This window comes from Pezoporus occidentalis, unplaced genomic scaffold (assembly GCF_034315485.1).
Source record: "Pezoporus occidentalis ecotype Australia unplaced genomic scaffold, CSIRO_AGI_Poc_V1 ctg17, whole genome shotgun sequence".
Lineage (NCBI taxonomy): Eukaryota > Metazoa > Chordata > Aves > Psittaciformes > Psittacidae > Pezoporus > Pezoporus occidentalis.
Window position 1 is genome coordinate 2,683,593 of NW_026913531.1, and position 23,124 is coordinate 2,706,716.

At 36.9% G+C, this 23,124-nt stretch overlaps 1 protein-coding gene across 1 annotated transcript in view; it reads left to right on the forward strand.

The window, feature by feature from the left end:
- The window catches only part of TBC1D15 (TBC1 domain family member 15), a 32,559-nt gene continuing 9,435 nt past the window's right edge, over positions 1-23,124 (forward strand). Inside the window, exons 1-11 of the mRNA XM_062613753.1 lie at positions 1-25; positions 8,834-8,932; positions 9,186-9,260; positions 9,988-10,126; positions 11,690-11,900; positions 16,205-16,307; positions 17,305-17,502; positions 18,995-19,123; positions 20,216-20,319; positions 20,629-20,723; positions 22,078-22,194. Coding sequence (XP_062469737.1) covers positions 8,903-8,932; positions 9,186-9,260; positions 9,988-10,126; positions 11,690-11,900; positions 16,205-16,307; positions 17,305-17,502; positions 18,995-19,123; positions 20,216-20,319; positions 20,629-20,723; positions 22,078-22,194 — 1,201 coding nt within the window. The 5' untranslated portion in view covers positions 1-25; positions 8,834-8,902. The remainder of the gene's footprint in view (positions 26-8,833; positions 8,933-9,185; positions 9,261-9,987; positions 10,127-11,689; positions 11,901-16,204; positions 16,308-17,304; positions 17,503-18,994; positions 19,124-20,215; positions 20,320-20,628; positions 20,724-22,077; positions 22,195-23,124) is intronic.

Here is a 23,124-nt window from a genome sequence, read left to right on the forward strand (position 1 = left end):
GTCTACGTGGCCGCGTGTCCCGGAGGTGCTCGTAGATGTTCCTGGCGTTTCTCGTGGCCTGCGCGCTGTCAGTGTGCGGGTGTTCTCCCCGGGTGGATATAAAGCCGTGTCAGTAAGGTAGTTTGGGAATGTAAAGATTTTTGCATGCCGCCGATCCTTGCCGAGTGTTCCTGAATGAAACAGTAACGCTTGACAAGGATTCAGGTGGCAGTCCTGCTTTGAGGTCACAGGAGAAGGTACTGGCAACTTTCTCTGCCTCCTTGCTCTCCCACCGGCAGATCCGAGTTGTGTCCGTGTGGTTTTATTGTAGGAATATTTTTATTCCGTAAGTCCACCTCCTGAAAGTGTCACTTTGCAGTGCTGGCCTCCCGAGCATGTGGATCTTCTATCTAGGATTTAAAATCTCAGTGTAGCATCTGACTGTGTGTAGGCAGGAGTAGAGTGTGGTAGTCTTCAGTTTCACTTGTCCAGCATATGGCAGCAACTGATCATTTCAGCTCGTGCTGATTTCGGCATAGGAGAACATAAGTAATTACCTATGTCTGTGCTTCTCGGAGGGTGCTGAGGAGTGCATTTAGCTAGCAGGAAAATTCAGTAGAGATCTTGCTTGTGCCAGTTTGCCATCTCCATTCCAACCAGAACTGGTGGAGCAGGCAGTTTGTTCAGCTGGAGTTGTTACAACTTTAAAGTTCTTTACTGCTGTTAGGTACAGTTAATGTAAAGGTAGCCTTACTGTTTTCCCAGCTGTTTCTACCTGTGCATGCCCAGTTTTTATGTATACAGGGAGAAGTTACTTTTCTGGTTTTGCCCATTTTAATCTCAGCCCAGCAGTTTATTGAATGATGGTAAATATTTTCATTTTGCAGCTTCCCTTCCTCCTGTAGTTTATCAGGATTTTCTTCAGGAGGTTTCTCCTGAAAGCGGCTATATTAGGATAGCTTATATCAGAGGCTAAACCTACTGTGGATTAGTTGTTTGTGAATTTGGTATGTACTCATTGTTCCTTTAAAAAAAAAAAGGCTGTTTGCCTGAAGCTAAATCTCTAAGATATTGCAAAACTCCGTTTCAATTATTCCACGTCCACAATATAAATGCAATTTGTTAACATAACTTCTAATTCAGTAGCATTCTTTGCTATGTGTCTTTTGGTACAGAAAAAAAAAAAGAAAGTTGTGTTTTCTCAAGCTTCATGTAGTGGCTGGGCTGGTTTGAAGTTTCACTGCTCTCAGTAGGAGCAGTTCCATCCTCCTCCCCACCTGTGTGTTGCACTTCTGCTCCCTTGAGTGCTGTTCTCATTTGATCTCTCAGTGATTTGATTTAGCAAGCTGAAATAATACATAAACCTTTGTATGCCTATTTTTGGCTGGATTGGTTTTTTGTTGGTCTAGGGAGCACATTGGATCACAAATCGTTCCTTTGGATGGCAGCAGGATTTTAGAAGTGCTCACAAATTAGTGAAACTTCAGTGCAGGTGAAATAAACACAGTGTAAATTGCTACAGACCTGGCATTCTCACTTAAGGCATTTTGCAACTCTGTGTGTTTCCAAGCTATGGGTGTCCTAAATTAATAACACTTTTCTTTCTGACTGTGCCGTGTTGTGCAGGGAGGTGTTTCAGGTGATAGTTTTCTGAAAGAGTGGCAGGCATTGGTTTATGGGGTGCTTTAATCTCATTTGGCTGATCTTACACCTGAAAGTAATCTGTTTTAATGTGTATGTTCTTTTCTGCAAAATACTACAGAAATTCCCATGGCAATGTATTAGACAGCAGTGATAGCCTGCAGTGTCTTAGCTTTTATGCAATCTTGCTTCGGCAAACCATGTAAAGTGGTTTCTATTACTTTTTTTACCCTGATGGCCTTCCCCTTCTCTGTCACTTCTTTTTAATTTCCCAGACATTGCCAATATCAAGGGATTCACAACTCTGCTATTTCATGTTGTCTGTGGTTTCTGCTCCATATGAATTATAAATTCGGTTACCTCACATAACTGTGTTTGCTGCTTTACTAGAATTTTTGTTTTGTTTGGTTTTTCTTACTGTTTTGTATCTTGGAAGGTTCCTTTTCAGTGTTTTTTCTCTATATGCTTAGCTTGGTTCCAAAAAACTTAAGTTAATGCTGTTGAGTTTTGGAGTTATGACTCATTCCTTACTAATGCCCATCTGCAGTAGAACAGTCTGAGCTTCAATTTTTTGCCCTTTCTTAGAGTTGTCATTTTTTTCTGCAAGTGACTTGACAGTAAGGTCATTTATTTTCAGTGCTTTTGGCTTTATGCATGAAAACAGGTTTATTTTCTCTTTCTGTTGCTTAGCAAATGGCAGTGTCCTTAATTCAGAGAACTGACTCTGGACTCACCCTTATAATACAAAATTGTGTTAGAAAATGAGATTGAAGTTGTGCATGAGGAGAAGTGCAAACTTCTGTCTTAGTCTGTTGGTGTATAGCCTATTATTACAGCTGGTCTAAAGACAGTACTGGTTTTTTTTTTATGCTCTTGGAGTTCAGAGTGCCTTTGGCACATGGTCTGTCAGATCTTTCTCAAATTACCAATTGACACATGGGCTGTCAGAGAAGTTATTTTTCACTTGCCTGTGTCCTTGTTCTTGAAGTTAAAGCTTCAGAGCTTTAGATGGCTGAACAAGCTCAGGTGTTTGGAGATTTCAGCACCCAGAAGTGTTTGAGTAGCAGTGTAGCTATTACTAAACAATAATGTTGCAAATATTGTGGTGTTGGGGGGGTGAGTTGTGTTGTATGCTTGTGTGTATGCTGTTGAGTGGTTTGGTTTTATTTTTATAGCCAGGACCAGCAAAGAGATTTCAAATATGATCTGTTAAAAGTAGCTTTGCATCCTTCAGGTAGTCTGTTGGCATAGATACAGCAGATTATTTTAGAGATATATGTATTCTGTGGTGCTAGGCAGTGTCTTGCTGCACCTTACAATAAAATTTGGCGCCACAGACTCGTATACTATGCATTGCTATGCCATTTTATTAAGGACTTGTTTTTCAGCCTTTATAATTTACTATATACAGAATAATAATCCTTTCTGAATATATTCTATTTCACAGGTTTTCTCCATGAACAAAAACCTATACCTGTCTTTGTGTTTTCTGAATTAAGTTAAAGCTTCATTATGCTGGAATGTAAAACAGTTTACTGATAACTGAAATTTCTGTATATTCTTTCTGTTTCTGTTCATTAAAGATTTCTCTTGCAGAAGTCTTCACAGTAGAAATATTGCATTATCACCTCAAACCCGTACTCTTGGTACCCTGAATAGACTTGCATTTTCAGTGGTATCCCCCTATTGCAGAAGTAGCAGTAATACTTTGGGGTTCATTTGTCAATGCACCTCAGGTAGAACTTGAAAACTTACTGTTGTTAATTAGGAAATGTTTCTTATCATATGTGCTTCCTGGTGTGAGCTTTCTCGTATTTTTCACAGTGTGAACAATATTTGTAGTATTTTCCCCAGAAGTTGTAGCATATCTTCTGTGGAGCAGAAAAAGTCACATTGGTCAGGTAATACTCACTTCATGCTTTGCAGAGCACTCAAATGTGCCCGTATCTGCTCCTTGAAAGCAGGTTATTGATGTATTAGATACTTTGACATGCCCAGTGACAGTTCAGCACTAGATATGTGAATAAGCTCTGGGGAAACCTTAGCTATTCCAAAACTATTCCAGTGATGGAGGTGGAAGTTAAAGCAACATAATGCAAATTGTTTAAATTGAGTTGTATTTCTTCTAACTTAAAGCACAGATCTAAACTATGATACTTGCAAGAGCAAGAGCATAATATATGAGCAGTCAGTGGACGTGATATCAGCTTGTACTTAGGTGCCCAGCACAGGCAGGGTGGGAGACACATGGGTAAGGAGGGCAGGACCCTGGGGCTGTTCTATGGTAGCTCCAGATCCTAGCTCTCCTTTTTTGTTGCCTACATCTTATCGTCTTTGTGTGCAGTATTGTCTTTCACTGGCTGGTAGCACAGGGCTTGTCAAAACAAGCATTTAATCCCCAAACTTTGCTTGTCTTCTGGCATATATTGTAATTGTTGATGTACTGTGCTGAAAGCCTTCTGCTTGCCTATGTCCTTGGCAACAAAGAGCTGCAAACATTGCCTGTTGACTGCTCATTGTAAGCAGTACAATGAGCTGGAGATATGAATTGTCCGTGCGGTGTCCTTACAGTATTAAGAATGATACAGTTTATTTCTCAGAAAGCATTAGTGGAACAACAGTGGGTCTTAAAGTTAATTTCTCCTGGACATAGAATATAAATACTTGATCAGTTTTTCAGAACTTAACCTAGCATATGCCGTGACATGTAAATTAAGCCTACATCCTCCCGCTTCCCTCTGTTTCTTTTTTTTTTATGGTTGGTGAGTAGACAGCTGTTGCTTCATGCAGCTTTCCTGAATTTTGTGCTGTACTTCCCTGATTTTACAGACCCTCTGCCAGTGTATGAGATGGAATAGCTGCAGTCTCGTGTGGCACAGTGCTGTTAATGTCTGACTAGAATGAGCTGTGACTTTCCCTTTGACTTCTGTTGCACCTGTGGAAAAAACCGAGGTCAAGGTGGCTTAGCAGCATTTGAAGCTCTTGCATCAATTTTTAGCTTTTGGTAGGATTCTGGATCAAATAGGCAATAGGTCTAATTTAGAGAGCTGGAAAAATGTGGTTTAATTTATGTTTGCATATTGCAAGCATGGACTTGCTTGAGAAGCAAGAAAGACATATGAACATAAACTGCTCAGGAACATATCTGAAAAAATGAAAACTTAAAATTTCAAATTTATTAAAGAGGAATGCTTAAGTCATACAAACTTTTTTGTTCCTAATTCCTCCATAATTTCTTCATAGAAAAAAGTTGCCAACTGAGTGCTTTTCCAGTGATAAGGTAGTGATGCTTCTGATTTGTGGCATTTGAGGAACTTAAGGATACCATAGATGAATAAATCTGGAAACTTTTTTTGCATTAGAACTAGCTTTAAGCTCGTGAGAGGTCTGAAAACCTTTGGGTAATTCTGATACATGTACAGCTGCAAGACAATTAAAATTTTAAATCAAATAACTTTGAAATTGTTTAGCTTCTGTCACGTTACATCTCCTTTTCCTTTGGTTGTGTTGATGTGTGCTTTTAACAAAAACTGCTGGTTTTTTTTTCATTTGTGTTTTTGCTGTGGGACCAGTAGGGTCTGGCTTTCATGTATGTGATAACAGCTAAACCTGAGGAACATTAATCTCTGGAGAGTTCAACAGATGTTTGCAAATAGAAATAGAAGAAAACAAATCAACCTTTGTTTAAATCTGTAGTTAGGGTTCTCATGGCTTTACAGCCTTTTTGGTCTCAGTGTCCAAGCAACATATGCTGCTTTTCTTCCCTAGAGTTCCGTTTCCATGACTGGTACGTTGTGCAGAGCACAGGTTTCTTACTGGGTGGAAGGGTGGAAAGGCATTTGGGGTGAGGAATACCTTTGGGTTTTGATTAAAATCCTAGGCACATGTCAACTTACCTAGTTGTCAACTTATCTGGCCTTATTAACATTAACTTGTTTTTTCTTCATGATGGACTTACTGATGTTGTGTAGACTTAGAGGAAGGGTGATGTCTCTAATCATAGGAAAAGAAAATGGAAGATTGAGCTTGACTCTACCTACTTCTCACCTTTGGAAGAGAAACCATGATGAAATACGTGAAATAATGAATAGTACAAAACCAAGGTGAGCCAGTAGTGTGTTTTGCTGCTTCATAATACAAGGAGCAGAATTGACTAACTGAACAGATAATGTTCTTTAAAACCCTTGAATTGATTCACACAGTGGATAGTGAGGCCTTTCTAGATTACAGACCTCTGTCTCTGAAGGCAGAAAGTTAATTGATGTTTGAAGAAGACCGGGTTGCTTCCCTGTGCAGGGGGTGTTGACAGGTAATGGTGATGCTGGTTTTAGTCAGGTTTAGGGGGGGTTGTAGTTAGTTTAACTGCTAATAAGGGAGCAAAGGTTTCATTATCCTGCCCTGCTCATATCTAGCTCCTTGTACTGTCTTCATATGTGCCAGGATCTCACTACATATATTTTGCGTGCACACCCTACACAAGTCATTAGTATTCTAATGATGCTTCTGTTGTCCTCCAACATTTGCTGTCTGTTTTCCCACATCTTATTTCAAGACGCTCATCTTGCATGTTCTGCAGTAACCTACTGTTCAGGCAAGTGGCAGCGTATGCTGCTGTTGCCTGGTTTGTTGGGCTGCTGAGGCACTGAGCGAAAATACCTTTGTGGGCCACATGGTGTGTGGGCTTGAGCTATACAGTGTTACAGCTGTTGTCTTCTGATGGATGTTTCTTTATTCAAATCTAGCTGTTAGTGTATTGTCTTTCAATTTGATACTTTCCTTAGTACTTGTATATGTAATTTAACATTACTTTCCCCTCTTTAAATTGACCAATAGCTTGGTCAGTGCTTTAATACCAGAAAACAAAAATCTATCACAAACTACATTTTACTGTAAGGTGCATTTTTGATTCTTCAGCTTAAGAACAGTGTGAAATACAGCTGCCCAGTGTAGCTAATCTTCAGGTACTACCACTATAAAATCATAGTCTCAAATTCAGTTGTGGATTTATCTTACAAAGTAATGCTGAACAGAGCAGCTCAATATTTTTGGTAATTCAAAAATGCTAACTTCCAAAATGTTTTGCAGTGGGAATAGCTCTTAAAGCAATTCCTAGGTAATACTTTGTCAGATTAATGCTATGTTTTTCTTCAAATTAGTTCCATTATTGCATCTTGGAGACTCCCATCTATGTGTGACTTAACGTTTTTCTTCAGTGATACAAAAAAAAAAAAGGCACTTCTAAAGCTCAGTTGTATGAAATGCTTCATAACAGTTGGAAAAAGTAAATACAAGCTTGCACCTGTTACTGGTTAAGAATAAATCCCAACAGCTTGGCCTTCTGGCCTTTCAAGCTTGGAGAATTTTTTCTCTTGAGTAACAGCTCAATCACCTGCACTGTGAGAAGGCCTCTGTTCTACGGATACCTTCCAAATTTCTAAGCATGTTCTTGCTTCTTTGGTTTTCTCTCCTGTGTTAGTGGAGCACGGGGCAGGGACCTGCTATGAAGAGCAGTGTAGAATTTTTCATTTGCATGACAGCTGTAGTGTTGGGAACATGTTTTTGTTTCCTCGAAAGGAAATGTTTATCCTGAGAAATTAATGGATGGAAAATAATAAAACCAGTTACTAGACTGCATACCTTCTAGACTGAGAAGGCATACTCTTTGATATTTACAAACATTGTTGGCAGAAATCCACTTCTGTCAGTGTAACTCTGATACAGATATGTATGATTGATCACTTTTGTTGATACTTCTGACTAGTTGTGGTAATAAATTAGGTCCAAATAGCCAGAAGGGAAAATTTGCATAAATTCCAGAGTTGCCCTGTTTAAACAGGGACTGAACATAATCACAAGTATTTGGTAGAAATAGAGAGACAATATTTTTTTGATAGAAAAGATCAAAAACCTGTAATGGAGAAGAGGAAAGAAGGTTTCCAGTATTTGAAAGGTAACTTGATGTTAATAATCCTTCAAGAGGGAGATTACGCTAAGTGACCTCTAGAGGTTTCTTTGAAGTGGTATTTTTGTGATTAAACAGAACAGTTCAGAATTGTGTAAAGTGAAGAGAAATAGAAGTAGTAAATGTACAACTGGAAGGATGAGTTAACTGGCTTTTATTGGTATTTTTAAGCTCTGTATTCTTGTCTGGCTAGTTAAGCTTACATACCTAAACTTTTAGTTTAGTGGCCTGACTGCAAATGTGAGAATTTAAAAAAGCGGACGAACAAGTAAGTTCAGAAGGAGATACTGGTATGTTAGTACTAAAGAAGTATAATATCTGTCTCTGATTAGTCAAGTATTATTAGGTTTTGCCTTAAAAAATATGTAATTCTTGAGGAGGTGCTTGCAGCTTGGCTTGAAAATTAACGTGGTTATAAAAAAATTACTGTTACTATTTGATGCATTTAACTTCTACAAAATCTAAGCTTGGTATATTAGGGACTTTTCATACTTCTTTTAGAGTTGTTAAAAACAGACCCCGTTTACATTGTTTATAGAGCTTTTAATAGTATGTATAGCATATAGCTTTGAAGCCTGCTGAATTTTGATAGACAAGAAATCTCTGATTTTTCTTTTTTTTTTCCTTTTTTTTTTTAAGAATACTGTGAAGAGTTTTGTAAATGCTTAGATACAGAAGTTATGTGGGCAGCATGTACTCCTACAAGCCTCTTTTAGCTGACAGTCACATATTCTGCCTTTGGAATGGAACCTTTGCCATTCATGTAGGCAAAGAATGTAGGATCGGGCCATTATTTAATCTAAGGCTGCAATTTTTTATTTCTGTGGAGCTCATCTTTTGTACACCAGACTTTCCATTTTTAATTTAAATTATGGTTATCATTTCAACATGCTTAATGGCAAGTGGGGGAATGGCAGACTATGTAAGAAGGCCTTTTAATGTTTTACAAGCTGTGTAGTATTTCCGTATGAACCTCTGCCTGCTGCTTTAAAAAATACCAGGTACCGAATGTATTTTTTGTGATTTCGTGGTGAAGTAATAATAGTCCAATTGTTGCTTAGAGAGCAAGTTTAATGAGTTCCATTTTCTACTTTTTCTTGATTCAAGTGAAAGACTCAGATCTTGGGGGTGGGAAGAAAGGAAAGGTAGCACATCCTCTAACAAGGTAGAGGTGCTCAACTTATGTAGGTGAGTGAAGATGATAAATTAAAATACTTGGGTTTTTTTTTTTCATTGCTCGCTTTGTTATAGGTTGTGTATGAGCAAGAAGGAGTTTTCATTCATTCATCCTGCAGAAAAAATGATGACCAAGACAACTTAATGTCAGGAGTACTACGAGTCATAGAAAAGGTACTTGAATAATACATTTATGGAAGCTTCACCTGTTTGTTGGTGAAGCACACAATGTGTTTGGGAAATCTTGGGTATCTTTTTAAGTATAAGATTTCATAAATGAACAAACACCATGTAATGTTTAATTTTTTATGAAAATTTAATTTTCATAATTTTTATGTGTATTTATATACGTCACTTGTACCGTGATCTGACACACAGGCAGCTTTGTTGTGAGTATTGAATTTTTTTATGATGGTTTGTATTGTAGGAAAATGAAGTAATAGTAGACTGGAGACCACTGGATGATACTTTGGATACTTCTAATATCCTCTGTGCTGGAAAGGTATGTTTGTTAGTTATCGATGTTCTTCATTCTGTTTCTCCAGAGATTTTATTTTGTATTAACTTATGCATAGGTGATCTTGTAACTGGAAGCAAAAATCTATTAATGTGATTATCACTGGTATTAATAGCTATGTGTAGGAATCATTTGTGGACTACAGCCCAGTTCAGGTTATTGCTGTACATGTGTAGGTGACTGTATTTATGTTCTACTTGATTCACATACAAAATAGAAGGGAACTATCTGTATGAATAGTAAAGACCAAATGAATGTGTGTATCACAGTCACCAGTCCCCCACATCTACTATGTTGATTTGCTCTTCATAATTAGACTGAAAACAGAGAGGTACTGTTCTAATGCAAAATAAAAATTGAAGTGTATGTGGGTTCTAAGATGCAGTGATGTGTGGTATTTCAGCAATATTAAGAGGATGCAACTAAGGAAGAAAGATGTCAGTTTTACATTTAAATAAAAGGTTTGTTGTGTTGGTAAAATCTGCAGGAGAGGCTAGGATATTTCAGTACCATGTTGAATTTATTATGTAAATTTTTTCTCTTAGTCAGAAGTCCAAATTTCTTGTATTGACTGTATCGTGTTTCTTAGGATATTAATACCACAGATTCTTTTAATTTGTGAAAATGGAGATGCTTGTTCTTGTTAAAGCTGAGAAACTAGCTCAATTTTCATGCCTTTTTTTTTTCTTTTTTTTTCTCTCCCCCTCCTCAGGATTCCAGTTCTGTTGTTGAGTGGACTCAAACTCCTAAAGAAAAATGTTCCCGAGGAGCTGACCGGCCAAGTAGTTATGAAGCAGAATGGGACATGGTCACCACAGTTTCTTTTAAAAAGAAACCTCATTCAAATGGAGGTACTTAAGATATAAGTGGGGTTTGGTTTTGTTTTTACTTTATGGTAACTTTAGGTGAATAATTGCTTTTTAGATATAAAATTAATTTTATTAGGAAGTGAAAAGCTGTCTGTTGTTTGCAGTATGAAGTTAATCTTTGGGTGAAAAAAAAATCACTGTGGAATATCTGCCATCTGCCTCTAATTCCTTTTTGTTTAAATTGGTGGAGAATTGTATTGAAAATAAATGTTAGAGCTAACTTCTTGCTGTGACAGTCATTAGATGATGTAGCAGTTTTACCTGCGTTGGGCTCTCGCATTCTTTCAAATAAATGGTATGATCTAGATGTCATGTTAGAAAGGAAAATGAAAACGTAAGTGGTTTACTACTCAAATGCCTTTCCATGCTGCAACCGCAGGGGGAGATGGAATGTACAATCATGTGGTACGTGGGTCTTTTTTATATGGTCTTTTTTACTTCAGCAAAATAATATTATGGCTACATCATTTTTGTTACAGTGTCTCAGTAGACATGTTTGGGGAAAGGGCAGTGATTCTCAAATAATCTTTTTTCCCCTCTGATTCTCTCTCTTTTCACTGTACTATTTCTCAGTCTGCAACTGGAGAACATTGTGCTTGTCTCACCATAGCTGTGATGGTTTTAAATGTCATCTATGTCATGTGTGAGTGCAGGGTTTGGACTTTAGTTTATTGATGGTTTTAGGTAAAGCACAGTCCTTGCTCCTGAAATGCTCCTGTGTTTGAGAGGAGCTTTTAGTGCGAGCACAATATAAAGCTAAAATCAGCATCTATGTCAGGCATAAGATGGTTTATTATGCCACTGGTTTGTATTGATTTTTCATCTTCAGGTGTTAGAGTACATCTTCATCCAAAGTGAGTGTCAGTGATCACTACCGACTTGGATTATGCTCTTTGCTGCTTCTCATTTCCAGTTGCTGTAATTTGATGGGGGCAGGCCGGGGGTGGGGGGGGGGGCGGAGGGTCAGGTTCCCTGCAGGCATGCTGGCAGTTTTGTGTCCTCTGGTAAAGTAAAATGTAATCCCTTCTTTTTGAATATGTACAGTCTCTCATGGAGTGTATGTATGCTTGCACAGTATGACAGAGGAGTGGGTAGTGAGATTTTCAGTTCCTTCTCCCTTGCTTTGGTAGCTGTCTTACCACATATCACCTGTACTGTGTCCAATATGTAGCACACAGTATTGTAATGTATACCATGTTTAGTTTGATGAAGCAGTACTACCTGGTGGAGGTGCTGGTGGGATTCATCTTTCTGCTGGAATTTGATACAGCAGTTGTGTGTTAACTGCTGGATCCTTTTATAAACTGTAGGCACAGCTTTAGGGGAGCAGTCTGATCTACTTGCCCCTTATTTTTGGAGTCTGTTAAAAGGTGAGGAGGCACAGAGGGGAATCCAGAAATAGCAGTTACAGTAGTTATGGCACACATTTCATCATCAGAATGAATGCTGGGTTTTGTGCTTGTTTTTTAGGAACAGTGACAGATACAATGCATTTGTAATTGCTAACGCTGGAAGTCAAAATTATGTGGTCATTTTGTTTTCAAGATACTACAGCTCATGCAAATGGCGAAAGCAAGTGGTCATTCGTGTTCAGTTTGACAGATCTGAAGTCAATCAAACAAAACAAAGAAGGCATGGGATGGTCTTATGTGGTGTTCTGTCTGAAAGATGACGTGAAACTACCAGCTCTTCACTTTCATCATGGCGATAGCAAGCTATTGATTAAATGCCTTGAAAAGCACGTTGTCCTGAATCAGTAAGTATTAGGCAACTCTTAATTCTGATTTAAAATACAGATCATTGGTTTAATGAATTTCAGATTAATGCTTCATGATGTCTTTTAAATACCCTTTTTTATTAGTAGAATCAGTTTTCAAGGTGACTCAAACATATGCATGTGGAATGCAGGCTGAAGTTTTAAAATTGTTGGATCAATTTATGAAATAATTTAGAATCTGTTGAAGTGGTACCAATTCCATAATTCCTCAGTAGCTCCCTCTGGCGGGTGCAGAAGCTTCTTATGAGCACTTCGTAAATTTAAATCCTTCTTCCTGAGCCACGTGTATTAAATTGGATAATTTGTGTTGAAGTTTGTGATCTTCCACTTGATGTGAATACAGATATTTCACACAGATGTGTGAGGTAAGTTACAGCACTGCCAACTAAATCAATGTGTATATAAATGTTTTCCCTCAGGATTCTGTTCCCTGTAACTTCTTGCCATGGGGAATGTTTCACAGTTGATCTTTATTTTTCAGTCATATGAATGTAAACATAGTTAGACCTTATCATGGTATTAAATACTTGGCTTTTGTTGTATATATTGTGTCACCTCCAAGTTTTTCACTTAGAAAAAATACTCTGTGATTGGCAAGCGTGAATGCAGAATGAAATAAAGTGTTCTGCTCTCACCATGTAGGCATAAGAATAATATAAGAAGGCAGCAGGGTAAATAAGAGTAGGTAGAGCATGAGGAAACAGTAAGGTGTAATAGGTACACCTATAGCAGGTGTAAGATCAGTGTAACAGATAATCTGCTTTCAGAAGTGTTTTGTTAGCACTTATAATATTCTGATGACAGACTGTAAGGTGGATAGTGAAATGGTTGTGGGGAAACACTAGGAAAAACCCCTGTTGTATGGCGAGTTGATGAAAGCTTTATACCCTCATGTAATCTGTTGCCTATATATTTCAAATTTTTAACTAATTCCATAATAGGTATTTAATGGACAGGACCAAGCTTTAAGTAGGCTTACTGAGAGCATTTGACAGTGTAGCAAACTGGTTTGCATTAACTTAATCAAAACTTTGTTCTTGTGATTAACTGTCGACTAGAAACTTACACCTTCTTTCCAGTTAGTCCATTGGAAGCTTTATCAAAAGCAATTTAAAGCTAACGAGTTCATGCTGCTGGGTTTTTTAGTTGCCAGTATTTGAAGAGGTGTGTGCATGTGTCTGTATGTACACAGACATACACATAAAAAGCAATAAGCAACAGAAAAAATTGATAACCAGAATGTAGTACCGAACTACCAATCTGTAGTCATTCTTGAATTAATTTTGTTGGAGTTCCATGTATTTAGTGTTGAGACACCTAGACTAAGCTTATATTTCTTTTTTTTTTTTCCTCAAAAGCGTAAAATATTTACACCATACTGCTGTTACTGGAGTTTGTCTTTCCATAACCAGGAAGTTTTTTGTTTTTTTTTGACTTTAGGGTCGAAAGTTTTTAAAACCACTGGAATCTAACTTACTGGAATACCTTTAAACCATTTTATGAAGCCAGACATCTAGGTTCAGTTAAGTGTTGGTCAGTTAGTTACTGCACATAATGTTGAACAGTTTGTGTTTCCAACAGGCATTATTTCCAGCTTTATTGAGTCATGTGCTGTAAATAATTACATTGCACATTACTATGCAAAATTAATGCTTATTGGTGAGTCACTGAATGAAAATGAAATAGGTAACTGATTTTGGTTCCTGTTTCAAATACTGTCTCTTTCAGATAGTCTGCGGTGAGTGAGTGGGTGGTCACCATTCTTCCTTTATTTGACCCAGTGAATTTCTAGTCCTTGTCCTTTGTAGCCTCTTGCCAGGTGGACGTTTCTCTTTGGACAGTGTAAACTAGTAGCTGTCCGGTGGGGAAGGAACTGGATGAAGAGAGGCAGTCATGTCCTTGTGTCTGTTTTTGAAAGAAGGCAGTGGTGTAGAGTTTGCGTGGTCTGACCCAGCAGTGGTACCCTGGGGAGGTCCAGGAATCCTTACCAGATGAAGTTTCTTGCTAAGGTAACACAGGGGATCTTCAGGTGATGTTCAGGCATCTAGGATATGCTGAGCTGCTTAATATTGCCAACTCAACACAGTTCTAAGTATTGATGAACACAACAGCAGATACTTTGGAAACTTCAAAAAACTGAGGCAGCTATGGAAATGAAATTTGAATGAAGTTAAGCATTTAGCTGAGCAGGAACTTCCAGTTTTAGTTTTCTTAGCTTTCTCTCTTGCAGTTAAGGTCTGCTTCTGGTACCAAATTCTTTTCTGTGGTCTAATCATGAATTATGATGATTATGTTCTTTTAAGAAAGAGAAAAGAACAAATGTAAGTTGTGGAAATGGCCTACTCCAGTGGCTATACATTTCTGTTGTTTCCTAATGTTTATTTATGCTTTAGTAAATGATATATCTAAGCTCAAAACCTCTTTTCTGGATGCCAGAAGCAAATCCTTGGCAGCAAAATTACTTCTTATCCCAGCCTCTAGTTTATAATACATGGGATATTGGTGTTAAGGCAGAAAGTTCAGCTTTTCTCTAAAACAGCTTTTTGTCACAGGTACTTTTTTCCTCTGTTCCTATCACCTCAAAAGTTTTTTTTTCCTTATAAAATGAAACATTGTTGCTGAAATCAGTGTGTGGGAAGTTGCTAAACTTGAACTAAATATTTATGATTTGCTGCTTTGAAGATACCCAAATAACCCAAGTAGCTGTTGATACCCAACTGGCTGTCCAGAGAGAACGTTTAATTAAAATGGAGATAATGGTACAAAGTTCTTTGTTTCTTTTGTTCTTTTAGTTAAGGAAAACATAATACATGACTCAGCCTTTGCCCTTGTCCTGCTTTTTAGCAAAAGTCAGTTGTGCTTCATTAACTGTTCCTGCCTCAGAACTATGACTCTGGTGTCTGGCTGTCTCAAAATGAGATCGCTTGTTGCATTTCATATCCGTCCGTGTTAACAGTGTCCTGTCCTGTTGGAATGGGAGAGAGATAAGGCTTATTAAAGTTCTTATCTTTGACTTTAATAACATGGTAGATGGTGCAGGTACTAAGAAAAATAAAAGTAATTTTTCTTTCAAAGATGAGAAATAGTGGATTTGAACTTTGGGAGAGAGCAATAAAAGTAAGCCTGTGCAATGGGTTAGCATCAGATGGCAAAGTGTTTTGGCTTGCCTAGCTACCAACTCTGAGGCCTGAATGTCAGCCTGGCTTCTGAGCTGTTCTCTCTTCTGTCACATACTGAGCTGTAAATTGGGAGTTCGGGAGCTGGTTAATGAATTGATGGGGTTGGCAGGGGAGTTGGAACTAGATGATGTTAAAGTTCTTTACAAGCCCAACCATTCTGTGATTCTATAGTCTATGCCGGAGGAGGAGGAAAGCTGGAATGTTGGGTTGAGGGGGTGAGAGCAAAAGAACAGATTAAATACTAGTAGCAGTGTGGTTCCGCTGCCTTTGTTGTTACTGTTTTCATCTGCCTGTGCAAGCCTGTCAGAGAAGAAAATGTTACACTGAAGAACAGGAGTGTACAAAGACCTTGAGTTAGGCCAGATTTGGATACTGTTCATTTAGCTTTTGGATTCTACACAGAAATACATTTGCAGACTGTACTGGGATGGTTCTGTTTCACAATACAATGGCTGTGGTGTTTTTTTAGCTCCTGTCAGTATGAATCTTAGAATTATTCTAACCGTAGCTGTTTTAATGTGGTTGGTTAAAAATTCATTGATATGCTTTCATACATTGAAAAGCAATTTGTATTCATTTATGTAATGTTTTACAGGGCATGCTAATGTAAGACTTAGTAACTGGTAAAAAGAATTCCTGAAGTGTATGTGGTGATGTGAGCTTTTTTCAATTCTTCTGTTACATTAAATGAATTTTGGCATATATTATGTTGAGGCTGACTGTCTCACTAAATTTCCTTTCCTCTGTCACCTCTTTTTTTTGCCTGTTGTCAAATACAGAAAACTGTAGTTGAAAAAAATTATTTACATGTGGGTGACAAAGTTTATCTTCCAGAGTAATTTCTCAAATATTTCTCAAAAGCATCATGATTTTTCACAGTATGAAAGAGTACAGTTGAGCATTAATATTACGACTAATCTTTTGAAAAATGGAAGTCCTGTTTGTAGTGTTTTAGCTTGTGAACTTGTGCCAAGAACTAAGAGTGATCTTGCATCAAACCTGCTTTCATTGTACACCTGAAATGTGACTTCAAAAAAAGTGTTTTAAAAATGTTTTCAGGAAAAACTAGTGGTGCTTATAGAAACGTTTTTATTTTTATTGCAGATCTCCCCAGGATAAACGGGTTCTTCTTGTGAATTCTCAGAACAAGTCTCTATCTCAGTCTTTTGAAAATCTCTTTGATGAACCATCATATGGCTTATTACAAGTATGTATTATCTCTGAATTTTTTATTCTGAAGAAATGTCTTAAAAAAAGCCACCTACAGTGTCACACAGACACTGCCTGAACTGTTGCCATTGTAGAAGCATTGACTGTGTCCTAAAATGAATGCTTGCTGTAGAAAGTAAACTTGCTTATTAGTTGTTTTATGTGTTCTAAGAAATTCTTAATCTCCCTGTGGTATTATTTCAAAGCTATTCAAGTTGATGTTACCTGCTATTCCATACATTTGGATTCAGATATTTTTATAACAGGGAATAAGGAACAATTTTAGGAGTTACCAAAATGTTAATTAGAATTTTAAAAATTTTTCTTGATTATGTATTTTTTTCCTTGATATTTTTTGACAGTTTTGAAGTGATGTTGGAAATAGAGCAGCAAAGAACACAATATTGCGGAAAAGAGGTTTTGGGTTGTTTTTTTTTTTTTTAATGCTGAAACTGCTCATCATTTAGTGGGGTTTTTGGACTTAGGAAAGTCAGCAGCAAAAATTCCAATGACTTGAATGAGGCCAGAGTTTCAACTAAGTGATTTATTTAATTAAAGAAAATATTCCTGAATGAACTGCGTTAGTTTCTGGACTTAGTTGTCAAATGAATTTTTTTGTGTGAGATTCCTAGCAGAGTACGTGATGATTCGAGCTGCTTTCTCTGTGAAGGTAGAGAAGCTAGGCATAAAGATAATGTTTTGTGGCATTAATCACTGGAAAGTAAACAGTAAATCTGATCCACTTTTATATGTAGATCATGCATACTGAGCACTCTGATACGCAATTTTTCAAATCAACCAACAGTATTATCTTAATACTCAAGATAACATTTTTTTTAATCATGTAATGAATGTACTATATGAAACCTCTGATACATGAAACTTCAATAACTTTGAGATGTACAGTATTTGTCCTGTTGTTTTGCTTTGAGTACAAGAATTCCAAATAATCTGAGATTTTTTGTATTTTACTTGTTTTCCTTGTTATAACACAGAAATTGAAGAAAGATCCATACACAGTAACAATGGGAAGGTTTTCCAAAGTCACAAACTATATTTTTGACAGTTTCCGTTCAAGCGACCCTTCAACTCAACGGCGACCACCATCAGAAATGGCAGACTTTCTCAATGATGCTATTCCAGGGCTGAAGATAAATCAGCAGGAAGAACCAGGGTTTGAAGTCATTACACGAGTGAGTGTGTAAATGCATATGAAACAGATGCATTGATTCTTTTTATGCACACCTTTAAAGGAATAAGAGTTGAAGCTTGGCGAATTACAGTGTTTATGCTTGGTTATTGTGGCGTATGCTGCCCTACCATTTGTTCACAAGAAAAGATCATTGTCAGCTACATCTAGAATGTCATTTTTATGCCTGCAAATATGAGCTTTGCTTTGAAAGCTTGTCATTGCTGAAATGGGGATTATTGTTACACAGAGTCACTACCTTGAAAAATTACCCATTTCATGTTTAGTGTTTCCTCTGTGGTCAGCTAGAGCTATGTTAAGTAAAATTGGGATATGGATGTTAATAACCAACTTTCTTGGCTAATCATTTTAACATTTCAGTGTGCTTTAAGAGGACTAAAAAGATTAAAACAAAGTATTTAATTGGATGATTAATGTCTAGGTTGTGTGAACATACAGATTTATGTGCGACTTGAACCAAAGCTAGGATGAGCTTGTAATGGCATTATGAATCACTTTAGGCTTCTATTAGTGTCTTTTACAGACAGGTGGAAAAGATTTTTCTAAATGCTTGTGATTACTATATAAGCAGCTTACATGTTTTTAGAGCGTTAAACTGGATTGAATGTTATTTTTTTTCTTGAGTTCAGAATAGTGTTACTAACTTAGCAGTAGCTGTATGAACTATGTGATTCTAAGAACTTGCTGCTTAGCACTTAGTTTATTAATGAGAAAAAGTGTAATGACTGCTACATACTGAAAATAATATTAACCCTAATCTGGTAAATGCGTTAGAATTCTAAAGACTTAAACCACAAATTGACTTGATGGTTGCCTTTATCAAAATACTTTTTAGATAGAAAGGAATTACGATGAATTTGCTGTGTTTAAACATGCAATTTGGGAACTGAGAGTAACCCCAAACTGTGAAACTTTAGTGGGTGTTAGGAGTTCTGAAAGCACATACAGTCTTGGGTTTATTTTTATTTTTTAAGGGCAGTGTACCTAAATTGATCTTTCAGTCACACTGCAGTCTGTGTAAGCCCAAGCTGGTTTTCTGCTCTCTTATGATGCGCTAGTGTGTATCAGGAATGTGCATTTGAAGTGAAGCTTCCTATTGTCCTTGTTTTGTTGTGTTGCATGTACCTAGTTGCATAATGGCTTTTAGTCCATGGGAAGCTAGCTCGGAGGTGTCTGTGGGGGTAGAGGTTATTTAAAACACACACATTCTCTTCCAAAATCTGAAATACTAGTATGTATACCCAGGCCTTCAGCATGGAGTATCTTGCTTTAAAGATCTGCTTATACTGGTCCACACTACTTGCTAATGTGGACACAATCATAGATCCTTGGAGCTGCCAGCTGAGGTGTGCGCATGTGAAAATGTAGTTGCACTCGGTGTAAGAAACTGACGAGCTTAGTACTCTTTGTGCAATTGTTTAAAACTAGTGAAGCACTTCAGTTGGATTCATACATTGTGTTTGCATATGTTTCAGATTGATCTAGGAAAACAGCCTGAAGTTAGTAGAAGAGAGCCTGTGTCGGCTGAAGAATGGGCTAAGAATATAGATGCTGAAGGAAGAATTTTAAATGTCGACTACATAAAGCAATCGATATTCAAAGGGGTAACTTGTTTTTCTAAACTCAGCAACACCTGTGGCTTGATTCCAGCCCCTTTTTCTTTCCTTCACAAACTACGGTTATACTGTTTTCATTACACTTGTAATGCTTCATGCAGGAATTTGAGCCTCAGTATTGTGGGAGAGACTTCATAAAGAATGATCTGATGAAATACCTCAGCAGTCTTGCAACCATACAAAGTGCTCTACAAGGAGAGAGATCTGTGTGGCTGGCTAAAGTGACTGAGTTGGAAACACAAAAGCCTAAGTGCTAAAAAAGAGAAATCAAAGTGCTTTTTAGGAAGACACCAGTGCTTCAGTGTTAGGAAATCAGTTTTTGTTCGGTTTTTTTTTTTTTTTTTAATTGAACTGAGGGGTTTTGTAATATGAATGTGAACTTAGTCTTGGTGTTGGAAATCTGAAAGCTTTAGTTACAATGAGGAATTAAGGTGGCCTTGGACTGGTAAACTGGGGAGTGTGAAAGCAAAAGTGTATCATTCTCATGACCAAACTGCAGGAGTTGAAAGAAACTCTTTGGATGAGTGGGATGTAATTCAGCTAGTACGTTTTCATCATCTACAGATGCCGAGCATTACTTGGAAACATTTCTGACAAATAAGCATCCTTGAGTAGACACTGGTATTGATTGCTTGGAAGATTCATCTGTGTGTTGGCTGTCTTGTTAGATAAAAATGTTTGAGCAAATAAAAAAAAATGAAGGGAAGTCTAGCCTTCAAGATCAGTTAAGCAGTGTGATGTTTAAATTCATAAATTTTAAAGGTGGTTTTGTTTTTTTTGTTTCTTGAAGTCTCTGATGCCTGCAAGGTTTTTATTTCTAGAAGTGAAGCAAAAGTGTAGGAAGAAAAGTCTTTTGTAAAAAGTTTTTTTTTTTTATCTTCTAAGAATCCAGTGCTTCTGCAGTTTTTTGCTAATCATATTCTCTTTCTGCTGTTTCCTGCAAGTATGGTACCTAGATAGCAGCTAAGATCTGGCTGCAATGTGAAAGGGAAGCTTAATTATAAAAATTGTCTTTTTAAGTTGCTGCTTTAAGAAGTATTGTATCACTTCAGGAATGTTTCATATCCATTTTATCCCTAGGGTCTCTGCCATACTTTAAGAAAAGAGGCGTGGAAATTTCTTTTGGGGTATTTTCCTTGGAATAGCACTAAAGAAGAGAGAGCAAATCTGCAAAAAAGGAAAACGTGAGTACAGCGCAGTTGTTTCTTTTTAATTAAAAAAAAAAGTATTTCAAAGCTTCTTTTGTATTTGAGGCATGCAGTGAAGTGGAAGGGGTTTTGGAAACTTAAAAGACAGCTGCTAAAGGCTGTGGAATGCAGAGAGATGCGGAGACTTTCTTAAAAATTACTGTTACATTAAAGTAAAAATACTGTGTAAATGGTGGTGGTATCCCATTTATGCCAAAGAACAAATGCAACGAATGAATGCTTAAATAAAAAAGAAGTATAGTAATTGAGCATGTTTTGGTCTCAAAATTATCCTTTCTTCTTCAGGGATGAATATTTCAGGATGAAACTGCAGTGGAAATCTGTCAGTGAGGAACAGGAAAAACGAAATTCAAGATTGAGAGATTACCGGAGTCTTATAGGTAGATTTAGATTTAGAAATGGACCTAACTGTACAAATGTGCACACTCTTACAATTCAGTATAAACTTGAAAAAATGTATGCTTTTGAGTAACCTGTATGAGGAGGCACTCAAAGCTGTCCTAGAGGTATCTGAACTTTATGTACTCAATATTAAAACTTTCTCAGCCAGAGTAATTCAGAGCTTTACATGTCAGTGTTACAGAATGGCTGGATTTTTTAACTTTTTTTCACTTAGTAACAAAAGGATCTTTATTTCATGTTACTTCCTGTGTAGTTTTACTTGGAATGACATTAGAATAATGACAGTGTAAGAATGTGAAAATGCATTTGTCCATATTTTAAAATTTATTATAGGGATTTGTATATGTGCATTCTGACTTGTGGGGGGTTTATACCTACTTCTAAAGACTTCATCAAGTTCTGCTGACTGTTAGCAGTTTGTATCCTCAGATCTTTATGGTAGTGAGATTTGGAAACCATGTTTAGGATTGCTAAATAGTTGTTTCAGGAAACAGGGTAAGATTGTTTTTGTGTTATTCTGAGTTGTGAACTAAACTTTTTTCAGCCAGTTATTCAGTAGGCAAGCTGAAAGGGTTGAGTCTAATCTTAGTAGATCAATCTTAAAGACTGTGTATATTAACAGTTTTGTTTCTGTTGAAGCAGTTCGGTTCCTTTTTAAATGTTTGAAATGTAAATGACAGTATCAGGCTTACATTGTGAAATAGATCCAAAACTACAAATTACTACTTTTATTAAAGCACATTCAAAATTTGGCTTATTTCAGTACATCAAATCCTGAATTTTTATTATTCAGGAGTATGCTGTGTGCTTGCTATTATTGAGGCATGAGAACTGCCTGATGGAACAAGCAATTTCAGCTCACTATGAATTGTATGAGCTTAGAAGAATTTATAAACATGCTGTTGTGAACTATCACAGTGTCTCTGAGCTGATCATGTGTTAACTTCCTACTATGGCTTATGCGGCGTTACATAGGTATTCATAAATGGCATTGCATAGCTAACTCACATAAAATTGTTCTTAATCCATGTAGGTGTAAAACATTTTAACTGAATTATAATCAGGAAGTATTCCATAAAAAGTATTAACAAATAAAAAGGGGCAAAAAGCTTTAAAATCTATTTATAAGCAAATCATTTTATTGCAGCCAGGAAGGATTTTCTTTCTTTTAAAATATTCTTTATTTTGAAATACCATTCAGTTATGCAGTTGTCTTAAACACTTCAAAGCTTTGCAGCATTGTTTGAGGAAAAAAGCAGCAGCTTAAAAATCATTCTAAACTCATTTAATGCTGGCTTTGAAAATGTTTTTAAATCTGGACTGTTTCCTTAGAAAAAGATGTAAACAGAACAGATCGGACAAATAAATTCTATGAAGGTGAAGATAATCCAGGATTGATTTTACTTCATGATATTTTGATGACCTATTGCATGTATGACTTTGACTTAGGTAAGTTGTGTTCCTCTGAATGTAAAAGCCTTTTTAGTTTCCAAAATGCAGCTTTGATTATGTTAAGGCCTGTTAACACAGTTCAACTTGTTTTGATTGCAATGCTTTTTGTAACTGTCAAGATGTATAATTTAATAATGTAGATAACTTTATTCAGTTTCTCATCCTGTTTCTTCCTTTTATCAGATGCTTATCACGGGCATCTGAATTCATCAGCTGAGGTGGGATTGGGAATTAAGTGACAGTTTGTCTTCCCCATAGTCCTGTTGGTTGTTGTGGGTTTTTCTGTTGTTATTTGTATTTTAGTATTGAAGCGGGTTTGCTTTTTAGAGTTTTATATGGATTTGGGTCTCTGGAGCTTGAGTGTTACATCCATTTTTACAACTGATACATCAATAAAAATGATAAACTAGCTGCCACTGCTGTAATTAAAGCTTAGCATACTGAAACAGCTGTTTGTAAACATAGATGTTTACAATACTTCAGAAGATGGTTCTTGAGGACTATACTAAACATTCTGTCAAATTACGCTTTAGCATACACATCTGTTGCAGAAGGAAGAGCATATAAGGCTTTGCTTTAATCACAGCATATATGAGATGTGTTGGTTGGGGATGGAAAAGATATTTCTTGTTGGTTCTCCCCTCTACTCCCGCCATGACATTTGGCTGTTGTGTACTTTTTTGTGTGTGTATTCTGTCTCAAAATAGTGTGGGGTTCTAAAAGCTCACTTTTTGCCTTCAAAATCTGGCACAAAGTTGGAACAAATGTTTGATTGCTAGTAAACTTTCTGCAGAGGCATAGTACTTGTCAGCTTTTGTCCTTTCTGTCAAGTCTGTAGAGGAACTAGATCTTTGGCATGGAAAAGAAAGGGAAAACTGATTTAGACTATTTAAGCATGTAGCTCTGTTCCACGAGTCAACCTGCATT